The sequence below is a fragment of the Panulirus ornatus genome, chromosome 18, assembly GCF_036320965.1.
Source record: "Panulirus ornatus isolate Po-2019 chromosome 18, ASM3632096v1, whole genome shotgun sequence".
NCBI classification, from domain to species: domain Eukaryota; kingdom Metazoa; phylum Arthropoda; class Malacostraca; order Decapoda; family Palinuridae; genus Panulirus; species Panulirus ornatus.
The window spans coordinates 55,708,403-55,728,389 of NC_092241.1; the positions used below are offsets into that span (position 1 = coordinate 55,708,403).

A 19,987-nucleotide genomic window follows, 5' to 3' on the forward strand; every position below is an offset into this window, starting at 1 on the left:
GGATACCGAAAAACAAAGACAATATAAATTACTGTATCAGAGGCTCGCTGTTCAACTGACCAGCATAACTATAACAAAGTAATATCACTATACATTGCAAAAAAATCTCTGCCATAACTACTAACCATCAGAATCTCTATCAGCTGCATGAGGAAGGTAAGTAACAAGGTCAGGAATCCCTTGTGCCTGACTAAGACTCTTTGTACTCTGGTTCCAGAAAAAAATGTCACCAGATGTCATGATACCATACACAAAGGTACCTGAAAAATAAGTTGAGCATCTCAGCAACAGACTCTCATAAAGGTACAGAAGTTGGCCAAAAATAGAGAAAGTACAACAGCATATGTTCCCAAAAAGAAGAGAATTCTCACTATCTGACAGCATACTAATTAAATATATATATTCTGGACCGTTTTGTATGTCAAAATAGTCATTGGAGTTTGATGACACATTCAACTTCAGTAACTTGGAACAAAAGTCAACTAGCCTCATACCTTGTGAAGGCCTAAAGATGTAATGAGGCCTCTAGCCAATGAGAATGAATTATCTAAAACTATTTTCTACAATAACCCATCTCCATCTTTCAAGGGTTATTTTGACCCCATCCTAGAATAAAACAATTTAATCATGATTAATTGTTTATCAAAACTTGAATACCAGGATAACTGAGGGAAATACTGTTACTGAATTTAGCAAACAGCAAAACCAGGTTTACTAACATTTTCAAAATATACAATGATGCAGAAGAATTGCCAACTTTAGTATTAGAAGAGATATGTTTCGAACAGTTGTGTTTCAACGCCAGAAAAATTATTACAGCATCCCTACTTGACATCAAGACCTCAGGGTTGGGAACCCCTGCTCTGAAAATTTTGCTTGTAACAGCCATTAATCAAAAAATTCCTTTGCAGATTAGGCAATCCCAAGCAGACGCACGCAATGGCCACACAACAGAAATACAGTCAAGCCTAACCTGTGTCAAACATAGAATCTCTATTGTACACTGCTTACTGTTTTCTAAAATAGCTTTTTTCAAACATTTACATGTTATCAAGGTAGTGCCAAGAACAAACAAAGAAATGGCCTCATTTACCCACATCCACTCTCTAACTGTAAGTACAATGAATCAAAACCAGAACCTTCTATACACAATCAGGTCCCAGAGATCTTCACCTTGTTTCCACAAACCACTTTAAATGCTGTGGTTCAGCACATTGATAACACATCACCTGTAAACACATTGCTCAAATTTACTTTATCCCTTGCCTACCTCATATACTTCTACATGTTCAGGCCCCATGCCTTCAAAGCATCTTTCGCTCCATTCCTCTACCTCCTTAGTTTCCCCATTTTCCTTGTTTCCTCCAATGCCAACATGTATACCCTCTTAGTTCTTTCCTTACCCATCCTCTCTCATACATACTCCCCATACTACCACTAAAATATTGTCTATGATATTGTATGATGCATCAAAAAGTTGATCAGTATATCAAACTACAACAATCACATCTTGACCAGACTATCATGAACATACCTACCTCTCACCATGTGTATATGTACAACACACTGAAGTACTTACTCAATAACAATTGTCTTAAGTACAATACAAGATGACTTTTGATTACCTGAGGTACTATAAAGGAACTTGGGCATTTCGTTATATATCAATTTCAGTTTTTGAACAGTATGTTCCAAGACAGTGCAGAAAATGTACAACATTCACTTGAGTGCATAATTACTACTTCATTATGTTCAGCAAGTATGTTTCAATACACATGGGCAATATAAATGTGTTTAAGAATATCTATTTATTTATTCATTTTGCTTAGTTGCTGTCTCCCGCGTTTGCGAGGTAGCGCAAGGAAACAGACGAAAGATATGGCCCAACCCACCCCCATGCACATGTATATACATACACGTCCACACACGCAAATATACATACCTATACATCTCAATGTACTCATATATATACACACACAGACATATACATTTATACACATGTACACAATTCATACTGTCTGCCTTTATTTATTCCCATCGCCACCTCGCCACACATGGAATAACATCCCCCTCCCCCCTCATGTGTGCGAGGTAGCACTAGGAAAAGACAACAAAGGCCCCATTCGTTCACACTCAGTCTCTAGCTGTCATGTAATAATGCCCGAAACCACAGCTCCCTTTCCACATCCAGGCCCCACAGAACTTTCCATGGTTTACGCCAGACGCTTCACATGCCCTGATTCAATCCATTGACAGCACGTCGACCCCGGTATACCACATCAATCCAATTCACTCTATTCCTTGCCCGCCTTTCACCCTCCTGCAGGTTCAGGCCCCGATCACACAAAATCTTTTTCACTCCATCTTTCCACCTCCAATTTGGTCTCCCACTTCTCCTCGTTCCCTCCACCTCCGACACATATATCCTCTTGGTCAATCTTTCCTCACTCATTCTCTCCATGTGCCCAAACCATTTCAAAACACCCTCTTCTGCTCTCTCAACCACGCTCTTTTTATTTCCACACATCTCTCTTACCCTTACATTGCTTACGCGATCAAACCACCTCACACCACATATTGTCCTCAAACATCTCATTTCCAGCACATCGACCCTCCTGCGCACAACTCTATCCATAGCCCACGCCTCGCAACCATACAACATTGTTGGAACCACTATTCCTTCAAACACAGCCATTTTTGCTTTCCGAGATAATGTTCTCGACTTCCGCACATTCTTCAAGGCTCCCAGGATTTTTGCCCCTTCCCCCATTCTGTTTAAGAAATGCTATGTTTTATCTGTACATACCTTACATAAGAAGATTCCTTCAGTGGACAGAAATTTACTCATGAGGAAGGAAACAAATACTTCACTCAAAGAAGCCTTCTTAAAATTGGCTGGCTCACCAGTGCTGTGCTAAATAGCTTGGTCATAGGACAAGTACCCTTCTCCATCTACATTCATGACTTGCCAGAAGGACTATACTCATACTAGAATATGTTCACATATAATGGAGAAAAACTGGAGGAAGTGAAGTGTTTTAGATATTTGGGAGTGGATTTAGCAGCAGATGGAACCATGAAAGCAGAAGTGAGTCACACAGTGGAGGAGGGGGTAAAGGTTCTGGGAGCACTGAAAAATGTGTGGAAGGCAAGAACATTATCTTTGAAAGCAAAAATGGGTATGTTAGAAGGAATGGTGGTTCCAACAATGTTATATGGTTGTGAGGCATGAGGGCAGTATGTGGTGTGAAATGGTTTGATCATGTAAGTAATGAAAGGGTAAGAGAGAGGTGTAGTAATAAAAAGAGTGTGGTTGAGAGAGCAGAAGGGGGTGTACTGAAGTGGTTTGGTCACATGGAGAGAATGAGTTAGGAAATATTGACAAAGAGGATAAATGTGTCAGAGGTGGAGGGAACAAGAAGTGGGAGACCAAATTGGAGGTGGATGGATGGAGTGAAAAAGATTTTGAGCGATCAGGGCCTGAACCTACAGGAGGATGAAAGGTGTGCAAGGAAGAGTGAATTGGAATGATGTGGTATACCAGGGTCGACGTGCTGTCAATGGATTGAGCCAGGGCATGTGAAGCGTCTGGGGTAAACTATGGAAAGTTTTGTGAGGCCTGGATGTGGAAAGGGAGCTGTGGTTAAGGTGCATTACACATGACAGCATAGAGACTGAGTGTGAATGACTGTGGCCTTTGTATGAATATGTATATATGTCTATGTCTATGTATATGTATATGTCTACTATTGGCGGTTGTGTAAATAAATTATACATTTTCCCTTTTCCATAGCCAGAGGTTGAACCATTATGTGACATTCATTTTTCATTTCATTTCAAGCTAGAAGTTTCAGTTTTCTATATCATTTCTTTCATTGTTCATATGTATAAATATATATGTGTGTATATGTGTGTATGTGTGTATATGTGTGTATGTGTGTGTGTGTGTGTGTATATATCTTTCTTTTCTTTCATACTATTCGCCATTTCCCGCATTAGCGAGGTAGCGTTAAGAACAGAGGACTGGGCCTTTGAGGGATTATCCTCACTTGGCCCCCTTCTCTGTTCCTTCTTTTGGAAAAAAAAAAAAAAAAAAAAAAAAAAAAATGTGTATGTATATATATATATATATATATATATATATATATATATATATATATATATATGGGGTTGTTAGGGAGGTGAATGCAAGAGTTTTAGAAAGAGGGGCAAGTATGAAGTCTGTTGTGGATGAGAGAGCTTGGAAAGTGAGTCAGTTGTTGTTCGCTGATGATACAGCGCTGGTGGCTGATTCATGTGAGAAACTGCAGAAGCTGGTGACTGAGTTTGGTAAAGTGTGTGAAAGAAGAAAGCTAAGAGTAAATGTGAATATGAGCAAGGTTATTAGGTACAGTAGGGTTGAGGGTCAAGTCAATTGGGAGGTAAGTTTGAATGGAGAAAAATTGGAGGAAGTAAAGTGTTTTAGATATCTGGGAGTGGATCTGGCAGCGGATGGAACCATGGAAGCAGAAGTGAATCATAGGGTGGGGGAGGGGGCGAAAATCCTGGGAGCCTTGAAGAATGTGTGGAAGTCGAGAACATTATCTCGGAAAGCAAAAATGGGTATGTTTGAAGGAATAGTGGTTCCAACAATGTTGTATGGTTGCGAGGCGTGGGCTATGGATAGAGTTGTGCGCAGGAGGGTAGATGTGCTGGAAATGAGATGTTTGAGGACAATGTGTGGTGTGAGGTGGTTTGATCGAGTAAGTAATGTAAGGGTAAGAGAGATGTGTGGAAATAAAAAGTGTGGTTGAGAGAGCAGAAGAGGGTGTTTTGAAATGCTTTGGGCACATGGAGAGAATGAGTGAGGAAAGATTGACCAAGAGGATATATGTGTCAGAGGTGGAGGGAACGAGGAGAAGTGGGAGACCAAATTGGAGGTGGAAAGATGGAGTGAAAAAGATTTTGAGTGATCGGGGCCTGAACATGCAGGAGGGTGAAAGGAGGGCAAGGAATAGAGTGAATTGGATCGATGTGGTATACCGGGGTTGACGTGCTGTCAGTGGATTGAATCAGGGCATGTGAAGCGTCTGGGGTAAACCATGGAAAGTTCTGTGGGGCCTGTCATGCAATAATGCTTTCGGGCATTACTGCATGACAGCTAGAGACTGAGTGTGAACGAATGGGGCCTTTGTTGTCTTTTCCTAGTGCTACCTTGCACACATGAGGGGGGAGGGGGATGGTATTCCATGTGTGGCGAGGTGGCGATGGGAATGAATAAAGGCAGACAGTGTGAATTGTGTGCATGGGTATATATGTATGTGTCTGTGTGAGTATATATATGTGTACATTGAGATGTATAAGTATGTATATTTGCATGTGTGGACGTGTATGTATGTACATTGTGTATGGGGATGGGTTGGGCCATTTCTTTCGTCTGTTTCCTTGCGCTACCTCACAAACGCGGGAGACAAAAAAAAAAAAAAAACGTATATGTCTGCGTATCCCTGGGGATAGGGAAAAAAGATTACTTCCCAAGTATTTCCTGCGTGTCATAGAAGGCGACTAAAAGGGGAGGGAGCGGGTGGTTGGAAATCCTCCCCCTCGTTTTTTTTTTAATTTTCCAAAAGAAGGAACAGAGAAGGGGGCCAGGTGAGGATATTCCCTCAAAGGCCCAGTCCTCTGTTCTTAACGCTACCTCGCTAATGCGGGAAATGGCGAATAGTATGAAAGACAGAAGAAGTCTGCGTATGTACATGTATGTATATGCTGAAATGTATAGGTATGTATATGTGTGTGAGTGGGTGTTTATGTTTATACATGTGTATGTGGGTGGGTTGGGACATTCTTTTGTTTGTTTCCTTGCACTACCTCGCTACCGTGGAAGACAGCCTCAAAGTATAATAAAATAAAAACATAATGATATCAAGATCATATGGGAAGCAAAGAGTGATGAGGATTGCATTAACTTACAAAGGGGCCTTGATAAACTTCAAGGCTGGTTAGATACATTGATGAAGTTCAACCCAAGCACTGTGTAAAATGTAAGGTGAATTATAAGAAATGGATGATTGTTAAAGCTTGTGCACCTGGCCATAAAAGGTATGAGGAAGAAAAGCAAGTGTATTCTGAGCAGCTGAGTAGTGAGTTCATCAGCAGTTTTGAGCCCAGAAATCAGGTATTAGTGATGCATGATTTGAGTATGAAAGTGGATAAGAATATGAGAAAAGCAAGAGAACAAATGGGAACACCTGAACATCTGTGAAGGGGGAACATGGGGAAAGTGTAACTGGCAGAAATGATGAAGAGAATATGAAAGAAAAACTGAAGGACTGTTAAATGTTTGACAAGTGGGAGGTAAATGTTGGGTGTCTGGGTTGGGGAGGTATGCAAAGTGGGAGTGTCATGGCAAGTGGTTTGGTGAAAAAAGATGAGTCAGTGAAAGCTTTACAGAAGGTGGCTGGAGTGGATGGTTCTGCAATTACGATTCTTCAGAAAGGTGGTGATTGCGTTGTTGATTGGTTAGTTTGGATTTTCAAAGTGAACATCAAATCACAAAGGTATAAGTCTGCTGAGTGCACTCAGCAGGTTGTTACAGAAAGGGGTGATGAGAGGGGTGGTGACTTACACAGACCATCAGATTAGGGAGAAACTATATGGTGTCAGAAGTGGTAGATGATGTGTGGATCAGGTGTTTGCTTTGAGGAATGTGTGAGAAAGAAACAAAAGAGTTTTTCTGTGACATTTATGGATCTAGGGAAAACATATGATAAAGATGGCTGTTTAACTTGTTTATGGATGGTGTGTTGAGGGATTTGAATGTGAAGAGTTTGGAGAGAGGAGCAGATTTGCATTCTATCAAAGGCTGTTTAGTGATAACTGTGCTGGTGGCAGATTCAAGTGAGAAACTGTAGAAGTTCGTTTCTGAGTTCAAGAGAAAGTGTGGAAGGAGAAAGTTGGAAGTTACTGCAAATAAAATAAGGTTATTTCAGCAGTGGTGAGAGCCAGGTTGGTAGGAGTGAGTCTGAATGGGGAAAACCTCAAGGAAGTGAGGTGTTTTAGATACCAGGAAGTCCACATGATTGCATATGAAGCCCTGGGAGTGGTAGGAAGCCATAGGGTGGGGGAGAGGGATAAGGTCCAAGGTGCAATAAAGAATATGTAAAAACAGGTCAATATTTGTGTGGGCAAAGATGGTCATATTTGATGGGGTAGTAGGAGAGCTCTGGTTTCAGTACATTATACACGACAGATAAAGAGTGGACGTGACCAAATAAAGCTATTCTTCATCTATTCCTCACCTCCTTGCCCCCCACCCCAACAGACTGCATACCTACTCTTCTCCCCAAGACCCTTGCATTCACTTCCCTCACCAGCCCATCCATACAAAAATCAAACAGCCATGGTAATTCTAAATCCAGATTCTAAACCAGGATGGGCATCTAAACAGTGGTGTATGCACATCTTCCTTTCCCTCTGTACATTTGTCACACCATCAGTGCCATGACAGATCAAAGTCCATGTTCACCCTACCAAGTTCAGCTTGGGACACAAGAAAAATTGAGTAATTGGAGGCTGTCTTTTAACCTTCATGTTGTTGAGGTAGCTGGATACCCTTCCCAGGGTTCATATCCAACCCTGGTATCCATATTTCTTGTTTTACTATCAATATTATTGTCCCAAAATTGGTGCTGTAATAGATCAAAATCCATGTTATCCCTCAAATGAGCTGAGGTTGGAACACACTGGGTAACTTGTGGCTTTGCCTTTTAACCTCCATGTGGATGAAGAAGCTAGATGCGCATCCCAAGGTTAAAATCCAACACTTGCTGTATATATATTTGTCCCTCCCATGATACACATGTACAGGGAGTCCCTAACTTATGAATATTTGACCTTCAAACACCTGTGCTTATGAATGGACTCCAAAAACCAATATTTGATTCTTAGTCTTCCAAAAACCAATATTTAATTCCTAGTCTGTCATACAATCAAATATCATACTTAGGAAAGAGCAATATTACAAAGAAAAGGAAAAAATAACACATACATTCTCTTTTTCTCCCCCACACCTGATCACCGACCCCTGCAACAGCAAAGTAGTATCAGGGAAGAGATGAAAAAAGGCCACATCCGCTCACATCCATAAACAAGCTGTCATGTAATGCACCGAAAGAACATCTCTCTTTCCACAAACAGGACCCAGAGCCCCTTCTATGATTTACCCCTGATGTTCCACATGCCCTGGTTCAGTCCACTGACAGCACATCAACCCCACTCTACCAGATCATTCCAATTCACTATTCCAAGCATGCCTTTCACTCTCCTACATGTTCAGGCACTGATCACTCAAAATCTTTTTCACTTCATCCTTCCATCTCCAGTTTGGTCTATCCCTTCTCCATGATCCCTTCACTTCTGACACATATATCCTCTTTGTCAACTTTTCCTCATTCATTCTCCCCATATGTCCAAACCATTTCAACACACCTTCTTCTGCTTTCCCAACCACACTATTTCTATAACTACATATCCACATCTCTTACCTTCTCCTTACTCAATCAAACCACCTCACTTTTCATATTGTCCTCAAACATTTCATTTCCAACACATCCACCCTCCTTCACGCAACCTTATCTATAGCCCATGCCTCGCAACCACATAATATTGTTGGGACTACAATTCCTTCAAACATACCCATTTTTGGCCTCCCAGATAATATTCTCCCTTTCCACACATTCTTCAGCACTCCTAGAACCTTCCCCCACTTTATGACACTTCCGCTTTCATGGTTCCTTTGCTGACATGTTCATTCCCAGATATCTAAGACACTTCACTTCCTCCAGTTTTTCACCATTTAAAGTTACAACCCAACTAACTTGTCTCTCAACCCTGCTGAACATAACCATGCATTTATTCACATTCACTCTTGACTTTCTCCCTTTACACACTCTTCCAAACTCAGCCACGAATTTCTGTAGTTTCAAACTCGAATCAGCCACCAGTACTGCATCATCAGCAAACAACAACTGACTCATTTCCCATGCCCTCTCAACCCCTACTGTCAGCATACTTGACTCTTTCTCCAAGACTCTTGCTTTTACTTCCCTCATTACCCAACCCATAAACAAATTAAACAACCATGGTGACATCACACACGCCTGCCACAGACCAACCACCACTTGAAACCATTCACTCTCCTCTCTTCCTACTCATACAAAAGCCTTCTCACCAGGAAAGGTATCTGGATGGGTCCAAACCCATATATTCCCACAGAATGGATCCCATGCTTACAAGACAGATTATTGAAAAGGAAAAATGACCATATCAACTAATTAAACAAAATACTAATGTACAAAACATAAAAAAAAGAAAATATCTTTTTTAAAAGCTCCAGTTCCTTTGTTTCCTTTAAGCAATAATAGTTTGCAAGTCTAGTTATGTAAGGAAAAAATGTAAAGTCTAAACCCAATAACTTTGTTTTCATGAGATACAGGGTAAAAACATTAATCCTATAATTAAGGAAAAAAGATGTTTCTTAGCACTGCAGACCAGGATGGCAGTATAATGCACTCAGTCTTAAAACCTACCATCATATGTGTAATTAATAGCTGCTGCCAATTTTGTCATGGAGTATAGTTGAGAGACCTTGGAAGAACTGCCAGTGAGTAGATCTACTTCACCCACAATGTGTCTGGATATCAGGAACACTTTCCTTGCATCCTGAAAAAATTTGTATTACCATTCATCATTCATATACAATGGAGTGTTTCAAAATAATCCTTATCCCATTCTCCGACATAATGCCCCACTTTAGCACCCCCAACCACGATTCAAACTTACACTTATCCTCCTACTGTACCTCCTCATCATACTTGATTCATATTTACTCTCAACCATGCTCTTCCAGACTCTGGACTTCTGAAATTTCTCTGTAGAGTCTGCCAACAAAACCATGTCATTTGCAAGCAGGAAATGATTGAATTTCTATGGTCTCCTATTCCTAATATGCCATAGACATGCCCCTCACTCTTAAGACCATTGCATTCACTTCCCCACAATCACACTCATAAAGAAGATTAAACTACAGTAACAACACACATCCCTGATGCATAACTACACTGAGGACCCCTCATCTTAATCCCTCTTATTTGCAGACTTGCATAACTTTGCTGGTAAAAACTCCTCAATGCATTTATCCAGATTTAATTTAACTCACAATTATTCCAAAAGGCCTCTTTGTCAGCCCTATCAAAAGCTTTCTCCATCTTCATATACCCTTTATATAGTTTAATTTCTTCCTCTAAGTATTTCATACACAAAGTCTTCAGAGCAAGATCCTGGTCCACAAAGTCTCTACCTCTCCTGAACCTACACTGTTCTACCCCAATCAGATGTTCTATTAATATCAACAACCTCTCAACTGCCACACACTTTACCAGGTATGCTCAATAGACTTATACTTATACAATTACAGCATTCACTTCTCCCCCCTTGCCTTTGCATAAAGGCACTGTACATGAATTTAGACAGTGCTCAATAACCTTAACTTGGAAGATACAAATGTCAAATAGCTTGACTAACCAAGTGAAACAGTCACTCTCTTGAGAAACTATATAATATAAATGGAACTACTATTCCTTTAAATACCCCATTTTTGCTCTACAAGATAACGTTCTCTTTCCACACATTCTTCATTGCTTCCGAAACCTTCACTCCCTCATCCACCCTATGACTCGTTTCCACTTTCAAAGCATACACCTGATCCACACATCCTCTACCACTTCTGAAACCACACTGCTCTTCCCCAATCTGATGCCTTTACCCTCTCAATCAATACCTTCCCATATAATTTCCCAGGAATAATCAACAAACTTATGCCTCTGTAGTTTGAACACTCACCTTCATCCCCTTTGTCTTTGTACAATTGCACTATGCATGCATTCCACCAATCAGGCACTTCAACATGATCAATACATACACTGAATATCCTTACCAACCAATCAACAACAGAGTCACCCCCTTTTTTAATAGATTTCACTGCATTACCATCCACACCCACTGCCTTGCCAGCTCTCATCTTCTGCAAAGCTTTCACTACCTCTTCTCTCTTAACTAACCATTCTCCCTAACCCTCTCACTTCACATGCCACCCTGACCAAATCATCCTACATCTGCTACTCTATCATCAAACTCATTCAAAAAACTTTCAAAATACTCACTCCACCTCCTTCTCACTTCATCACTACCTGTCATTACCTCCCCAACTGCCCCCTTCACCGATGTTCCCATTTGTTCTCTTATCTTACACACATTATTTATCTCCTTCCAAAACATCTTTTTATTCTTCTTAAAATTTAATGATACTCTGTAACCCCAACTTTCATTTGCCCTCTTTTTCACTTCTTGCACTTTTCTCTTAACCTCCTGCTGCTTTCTTTTATACATCTACCAGTCATTTGCACTACTTCCCTGAATGTATCATCCAATCATCCAAACGCCTCTGTTTTCTCTTTCACTAACAACCTTACATCTTCATCCCACCACTCACTACCCTTTCTAATCCGCCAACCTCCTACCTTTCTCATGCCACATGCATGTTTTGAGCAAGCCATCACTGCTTCCCTAAATACATCTCATTCCTCACCCACTCCCCTCACGACATTTGTTCTCATCTTTTGCCATTCTACACTCAGTCTCTCTTGGTGCTTCCTCATACAAGTCTCCTTTCCAAGCTCACTTACTCTCACCACTCTCTTCTCCCCAACATTCTCTTTTCTTTTCTGGAAACATCTACACAACTTCACTTTCACCTCCACAAGATAGTGATCAGACATTCCTCCAGTTGCACTTCTCAGCAATTAACATCCAAAAGTCTCTCTTTAACATGCCTAACAATTACCACGTAATCCAATAACGCCCTTGACCATCTCTCCTACTCACATACATATACTTTCGTATATCTCTCTTTATAAACCAAGTATTTCCAATCACCACTCCTTTTCCAGCACACAAATTCACATGCTCTTCACCATTTCCATTTCCATTTTAATCACCCATCACTGTAGCCCAGTCTTGTGCATCAAAGCTGCTAACACACTAACTCAGCTACTCCCAAAACAATTGCCTCTCATGATCTTTCTTCCCATGACAAGGTGCATAGGCACCAATAATCACTTATCTCTCTTCATCCACTTTCAGTTTTATCCACATCATCTAGAATTTGATTTCTTAGATTCTATCACATACTCCCACAACTCCTGCTTCAGGGTTAGTGATACTCCTTCCTTAGCTCTCGTCCTCTCACCAACCCCTGACTTTACTCCCAAGACTTTCCCAAACCACTCTTCCCCTTTTTCCTTGAGATTCGTTTCACTCAGAGCCAAAACATCCATGTTTCTTTCCTCAAACATACTACCTATCTCTCCTTTCTTTTCATCTTGGTTACATCTACACACATTCAGACATCCCAGTCTGAGCCTTCAAGGAGGATGAGCACTCCCTGCTTGACTCCTCCTGTTTCCCTTTTTAGAAATTCAAACACTTTAGTCTCAGGCATTTTGGATAAGGGATACTCAACCTTTATCATCATTCCAGTCGAAGTTCCTTTGGACATTACGTATATACAGTCCGGAATGTAATGATGATAAGTCTGAGAAGGTATATTCTACTGGATCCAAGTTAAAGTATCCTAGATTTTTCGCTGGTAAATCCCTTACATTGGCAAAGAGATCATTTTATAAAGTTAAACCCAAACCTCCCCTCGATACAAAGAATTCTTTAGTTCTTTTCAATGGTAATTTCACAGTACTTCCCAAGTTGCTTAACCCCTTTAATTGTACATGTAGCCTTCAACAATAACAATATTGTAACGAACATCTTAATCAAAAACTCAACAAAAAATTCTGCAAGCTATGTTTACAGAATACCTTGTAAATTTTGTAATATGTTTTATGTTGGGCAGACTGGTAAGGATCTTTATGTTACGTCTTAGCAACATAAACACAGTATAAGAACAGGACAAGAATCAAATGCTTTGTTCAATCATGTTAAAATTTATGACCAGTGTACTGACTGCAGTACTGCCAATTCAGTTATTAACTGTAACTCCTTTACCATGAGAAATATCAGTGAATCTTCTATTATCAAATACACAAGAACTGTAACATCCTTATTCATGAAATCTATACAAAATGGATAGCTCTGTCATAGGCAAAGTTTGTAAAAAGTTCTGTTTCTTGTCCATATTATAAAAATTTTGAAGTTATGATGCCAGACACGAACACACCAACGCGAACACCACCATCTGGTAATGTTTGTTTACCAAAAGCACCTTAGTTACATCTCTTCCCCGGACATCAACTGTTCTATGTCTTCTATCTCATTCTTGTATCTCTTCTGACAATGTGATCATTACATGAAAGTGCACTTGGGAACTTATTGTTTTTCATTTTCGTTTTCTTTTTTTTGCATATAACAGATCATGTGCACAACTGTGGCCTCTTGCAATATGCATGTATAAGTATGTGTACATGCATATATGTATATATGTGTGTACAAGAGTGGATGGGTCTTTCCTCATCTGTTTCCTGACACTACCCCGCTGATGCGGGAAACAGTGATTATGAAAAAATGCAATTGAGTGGGAGACGTATGAAAGAAAGAGACAGGAGGTCAAGAGAAAGGTGCAAGAGGTGAAAAAAAGGGCAAATGAGAGTTGGGGTGAGAGAGTATCATTAAATTTTAGGGAGAATAAAAAGATGTTTTGGAAGGAGGTAAATAAAGTGCGTAAGACAAGGGAGCAAATGGGAACTTCAGTGAAGGGCACAAATGGGGAGGTGATAACAAGTAGTGGTGATGTGAGAAGGAGATGGAGTGAGTATTTTGAAGGTTTGTTGAATGTGTTTGATGATAGAGTGGCAGATATAGGGTGTTTTGGTCGAGGTGGTGTGCAAAGTGCGAGGGTTAGGGAAAATGATTTGGTAAACAGAGAAGAGGTAGTAAAAGCTTTGCGGAAGATGAAAGCCAGCAAGGCAGCAGGTTTGGATGGTATTGCAGTGGAATTTATTAAAAAAGGGGGTGACTGTATTGTTGACTGGTTGGTAAGGTTATTTAATGTATGTATGACTCATGGTGAGGTGCCTGAGGATTGGCGGAATGCGTGCATAGTGCCATTGTACAAAGGCAAAGGGGATAAGAGTGAGTGCTCAAATTACAGAGGTATAAGTTTGTTGAGTATTCCTGGCAAATTATATGGGAGGGTATTGATTGAGAGGGTGAAGGCATGTACAGAGCATCAGATTGGGGAAGAGCAGTGTGGTTTCAGAAGTGGTAGAGGATGTGTGGATCAGGTGTTTGCTTTGAAGAATGTATGTGAGAAATACTTAGAAAAGCAAATGGATTTGTATGTAGCATTTATGGATCTGGAGAAGGCATATGATAGAGTTGATAGGGATGCTCTGTGGAAGGTATTAAAAATATATGGTGTGGGAGGCAAGTTGTTAGAAGCAGTGAAAAGTTTTTATCGAAGATGTAAGGCATGTGTACGTGTAGGAAGAGAGGAAAGTGATTGGTTCTCAGTGAATGTAGGTTTGCGGCAGGGGTGTGTGATGTCTCCATGGTTGTTTAATTTGTTTATGGATGGGGTTGTTAGGGAGGTGAATGCAAGAGTTTTGGAAAAAGGTGCAAGTATGAAGTCTGTTGGGGATGAGAGAGCTTGGGAAGTGAGTCAGTTGTTGTTCGCTGATGATACAGCGCTGGTGGCTGATTCATGTGAGAAACTGCAGAAGCTGGTGACTGAGTTTGGTAAAGTGTGTGAAAGAAGAAAGTTAAGAGTAAATGTGAATAAGAGCAAGGTTATTAGGTACAGTAGGGTTGAGGGTCAAGTCAATTGGGAGGTGAGTTTGAATGGAGAAAAACTGGAGGAAGTGAAGTGTTTTAGATATCTGGGAAAGGATCTGGCAGCGGATGGAACCATGGAAGCGGAAGTGGATCATAGGGTGGGGGAGGGGGCGAAAATTCTGGGAGCCTTGAAGAATGTGTGGAAGTCGAGAACATTATCTCCGAAAGCAAAAATGGGTAAGTTTGAAGGAATAGTGGTTCAAACAACGTTGTATGGTTGCGAGGTGCGGACTATGGATAGAGTTGTGCACAGGAGGATGGATGTGCTGGAAATGAGATGTTTGAGGACAATGTGTGGTGAGGTGGTTTGATCGAGTAAGTAACGTAAGGGTAAGAGAGATGTGTGGAAATAAAAAGAGCGTGGTTGAGAGAGCAGAAGAGGGTGTTTTGAAATGGTTTGGTCACATGGAGAGAATGAGAGAGGAAAGATTGACCAAGAGGATATATGTGTCGGAGGTGGAGGGAACGAGGAGAAGAGGGAGACCAAATTGGAGGTGGAAAGATGGAGTGAAAAAGATTTTGTGTGATCGGGGCCTGAACATGCAGGAGGGTGAAAGGAGGGCAAGGAATAGAGTGAATTGGAGCGATGTGGTATACCGGGGTTGACGTGCTGTCAGTGGATTGAATCAAGGCATGTGAAGCGTCTGGGGTAAACCATGGAAAGCTGTGTAGGTATGTATATTTGCGTGTGTGGACGTATGTATATACATGTGTATGGGGGTGGGTTGGGCCATTTCTTTCATCTGTTTCCTTGCGCTACCTCACAAACGCGGGAGACAGCGACAAAGCAAAAAAAAAAAAAAAAAAAAAAATTTCATACCTGATTACCATTTCCCACATTAGCAAGGTAGTGCTAGGAACAGATAGAGAAAGGCCACATCCACTCACATCCAATCTCTAACTATCATGTGTAATGCACCAAAACCACATCTCCCTCTTCACAACCAGGCTTTACATGATGCTCTGATACAATTCACTGACGGCACATCAACCTCAGTATACCATAGAGTTCCAGTCCTTTCTATCCCATGCATACCTTTCACTGTGGTGGAGCATTGTTTATAACTTAGTAGGGATGGCAGTTGTGTGATGCTTGTTGGATCATTTCAACATGTATGATTTTGGTCAGTGTCATGTTTGTCCTTGGGTGCATCTGCAAGTATAGGATGCTGAAGTGTGAAACAAGGGTAAGCTTTTTATCTTCACCCGAGGATTTGTGGTTGTTATAGATGATGTCATAAAAATATTTCTGAGAATATCTAAAGAATAATAACAATCTGTGCTCTGACATTATCAATAATTAACAGGCATATCCACATCAAGAAAAACCAAAGAAAAAAAACAGAGTACAGGTATGCTACAGTATTTCTAGTTTCTTACCTCTCCAATCCAGTGCAAACTGGGCCATGGCTTTCTTTTTTTAAGAACTGCATCACTAGTGAGCAGAAGAGGGAGATGCATTGTTCCTTTTCTTACAAGTCCTAGTTCATAAACTTTTTGTGTGCTGCCTTGTTCCTCCCTGACTAGAGTTTCTGAAAAGAAAGTAACACGTCTTCCTTCTTATATTTTGATTTTTGAATCTGCATAAATAACTATCACAACAATACTTAAAATGTAAGAAAAAAACGAATATAAAGAGAAACTGCAGAGACGTGTTGCATGTGGGAAAAGTAGGTGTCAGGACACTTAAATTCAAATCCTATAGAAAAAGTTACCTGCCTTGCACAAAAAGCAATAAAATTAGACTAAAACTAATCAAGGGTATGAAGAGAGACATACAAGTTCAAATTCTTGTGGTGTGGTGTTCTGAAAAAAAATGTAAAGTTTACCAAAAGCTGTATGGACAAGCCCATATTCATGATCTGAGTCAGAAGAGTGATAAAGGAGCACCTATGCAGTGCTAATGAAGAGCAAAAGATAGGGGAAACGTAAACAACACTTATAAACATAGTTACCAGTGAACACCAAGGGAAAAGAAATACAACTCTACAGATAGAGAAATGAAACTTGGATAGGTAAAAGCTAAGTTCAGAAAACTGATAAATTTATTCTCTCCATGGTAGTGTCCCTTCACTAACCAACTTTCAGTACTGTAGATGTAAACTTCAACTTAGATCAAGTTTCTTCCCCCTGCTAATAACCAACATCTATCTGGCAGTCTTTATCAAAAATGAAACTCAGACTGACAATGCGTTAGCATTCTTAGACTGTAATATTCATTTTTTTTTTTTTTGCCGCTGTCTTACGCGTTTGCGAGGTAGCGCAAGGAAACAGACAAAATATTCATATGGTTGAAAATAACCTGATATTTATAATATACTGTAAAACTGCAAATATCATTTCATACTTTCACTTCTACTCTGCTCATCACAATAGAATGAAATGTTGTGTTTTTGTCAATATTTCTTAAAGCACTTAAAAAAACATAGTTCAAATTTCATTGATAATGAACTCTGCAATATCTATGACATTAGTTATAAATCACAGTATCCCAAACATGTCCTTGATTCAGCTCATCATATTGCTAGAAAGTATTTTTACAATGTTCAAGCTAAAGAACCATATGCAAACAAAAATTTTTGATCTTACCTTATTGTAATTACTTACTCATTGTTCCTGTTTTAAGAACTTTATATATCAATGTAGTCTTCAGCAATAACAATACAACATGGAAAAGCCTTATCAGAAATTCTGTAATACGTCAGAAGGGTTGTTTGTACAATATGGCCTGTAAAGAGTGTGATCAGATCTACATAGGTCAAACTGTTAAGTCTCTTAATAACATAACATAACAAAAATAGCATTAGGAATGGTCAAGAATCTAATGCAATACTTGCCCACCTTAAAAGATTTTGGTCATCAAGGGGGCAAATGGGGAGGAAATAACAAGTAGTGGTGATGTGAGAAGGAGATGAAGTGAGTATTTTGAAGGCTTGTTGAATGTGTTAGATGACAGAGTGGCAGATATAGGGTGTTTTGGTCGAGGTGGTGTGCAAAGTGAGAGGGTTAGGGAGAATAATTTGGTAAACAGAGAAGAGGTAGTAAAAGCTTTGCGGAAGATGAAAGATGGCAAAGCGGTGGGTTTAGATGGTATTGCAAAGGAGTTTATAAAAAAAGGGGTTAACTGTGTTGTTGACTGGTTGGTGAGGATATTCAATGTATGTATGGCTCATGGTAAGGTGCCTGAGGATTGGCAGAATGCATGCATAGTGCCATTGTACAAAGGCAAAGGGGATAAAGGGGAGTGTTCAAATTACAGAGGTATAAGTTTGTTGAGTATTCCTGGGAAATTATATCAGAAGGTATTGATTGAGAGGGTAAAGGCATGTGCAGAGCATAAGACTGGGGAAGAGCAGTGTGGTTTCAAAAGTGGTAGAGAATGTGTGGATCAGGTGCTTGCTTTGAAGAATGTATCTGAAAAATACTTAGAAAAACAGATGGATTTGTATGTAGCATTTATGGATCTGGAGAAAGGCATATGACAGAGTTGATAGAGATGCTCTGTGGAAGTTATCAAAAGTATATGGTGTGGGAGGCAAGTTGCTAGAAGCAGTGAAAAGTTTTTAATCAGAATGCAAGGCATGTGTACGAGTAGGAAGAGAGGAAAGTAACTGGTTCTCAGTGAATGTCAGTTTGTGGCAGGGGTGTGTGATGTCTCCATGGTTGTTTGATTTGTTTATGGATGGGGTTGTTAGGGAGGTGAATACAAGAGTTTTGGAGAGAGGGGCAAGTATGCAGTCTGTTGTGAATGAGAGGGCTTGGGAAGTGAGTCAGCTGTTGTTCGCTGATGATACAGCACTGGTGGCTGATTCGGGTGAGAAACTGCAGAAGATGGTGACTGAGTTTGGTAAAGCGTGTGAAAGCAGAAAGCTGAAAGTAAATGTGAATAAGAGCAAGGTTATTAGGTACAGTAGGGTTAAGGGACAAATCAATTAGCAGGTAAGTTTGAATGGAAAAAACAGGAGGAAGTGAGGTGTTTTAGAGATCTGGGACTGGATTTGGCAGCAGATGAAACCATGGAATCAGAAGTAAGTCACAGGGTGGGGGAGGGGGCGAAAGTTCTGGGAGCCTTGAAGAATGCGTGGAAGGCGAGAACACTAACTCGGGAAGCAAAAATGGGTATGTTTGAAGGAATAGTGGTTCCAACAGTGTTATATGGTTGTGAGGCGTGGGCTATAGATAGTGTTGTGCAGAGGAGGGTGGATGTGTTGGAAATGAAATGTATGAGAACAATCTGTGGTGTGAGGTGGTTTGATTAAGTAATGAAAGGGTAAGAGAGATGTGTGGTAATAAAAAGAGTGTGGTTGTGAGAGCAAAAGAGGGTGTATTGAAATGGATTGGTCATATGGAGGGAATGAGTGAGGAAAGGTGGACAAAGAGAATATATGTGCTTGAGGTGGAGGGAACAAGAAGTGGGAGACCAAATTGGAGGTGGAAGAATGGAGTGAAAAAGAATTTGATCGATCAGGGCCTGAACATGCAGGAGGGTAAAAGGCATGCAAGGAATTGAGTGAATTGGAATAATGTGGTATACCAGGGTCGACGTGCTGTCAAAAGATTGAACCAGGGCATGTGAAGCGTCTTGGGTAAACCATGGAAAGTTTTGTGGGGCCTGGATGTGGAAAGGGAGCTGTGGTTTCAATGCATTATACATGACAGCTAAAGACTGACTGTGAACGAATGTGGCCACCTCGCCACACATGGAATAACATCCCCTCCCCCCTCATGTGTGCGAGGTAGCGCTAGGAAAAGACAACAAAGGCCCCATTCGTTCACACTCAGTCTCTAGCTGTCATGCAATAATGCCCGAAACCACAGCTCCCTTTCCACACCCAGGCCCCACAGAACTTTCCATGGTTTACCCCAGATGCTTCATATGCCCTGATTCAATCCATCGACAGCATGTCGACCCCGGTATACCACATCGATCCAATTCACTCTATTCCTTGCCCGCCTTTCACCATCCTGAGTGTTCATGCCCCGATCACTCAAAATATTTTTCACTCCATCATTCCACCTCCAATTTGGTCTCCCACTTCTCGTTCCCTCCACCTCCGACACATATATCCTCTTGGTCAATCTTTCCTCACTCATTCTCTCCATGTGC

General features: G+C 40.5%; 1 protein-coding gene across 1 annotated transcript in view; it reads right to left on the reverse strand.

Moving 5' to 3' along the window:
* Positions 1–19,987, reverse strand: part of LOC139755123 (uncharacterized) — a 161,108-nt gene that overhangs the window by 130,910 nt on the left and 10,211 nt on the right. Inside the window, exons 2-4 of the mRNA XM_071673266.1 lie at positions 16,261–16,412; positions 9,570–9,702; positions 126–260 (exon numbers count right to left, since the gene is read on the reverse strand). Coding sequence (XP_071529367.1) covers positions 126–260; positions 9,570–9,702; positions 16,261–16,341 — 349 coding nt within the window. The 5' untranslated portion in view covers positions 16,342–16,412. The remainder of the gene's footprint in view (positions 1–125; positions 261–9,569; positions 9,703–16,260; positions 16,413–19,987) is intronic.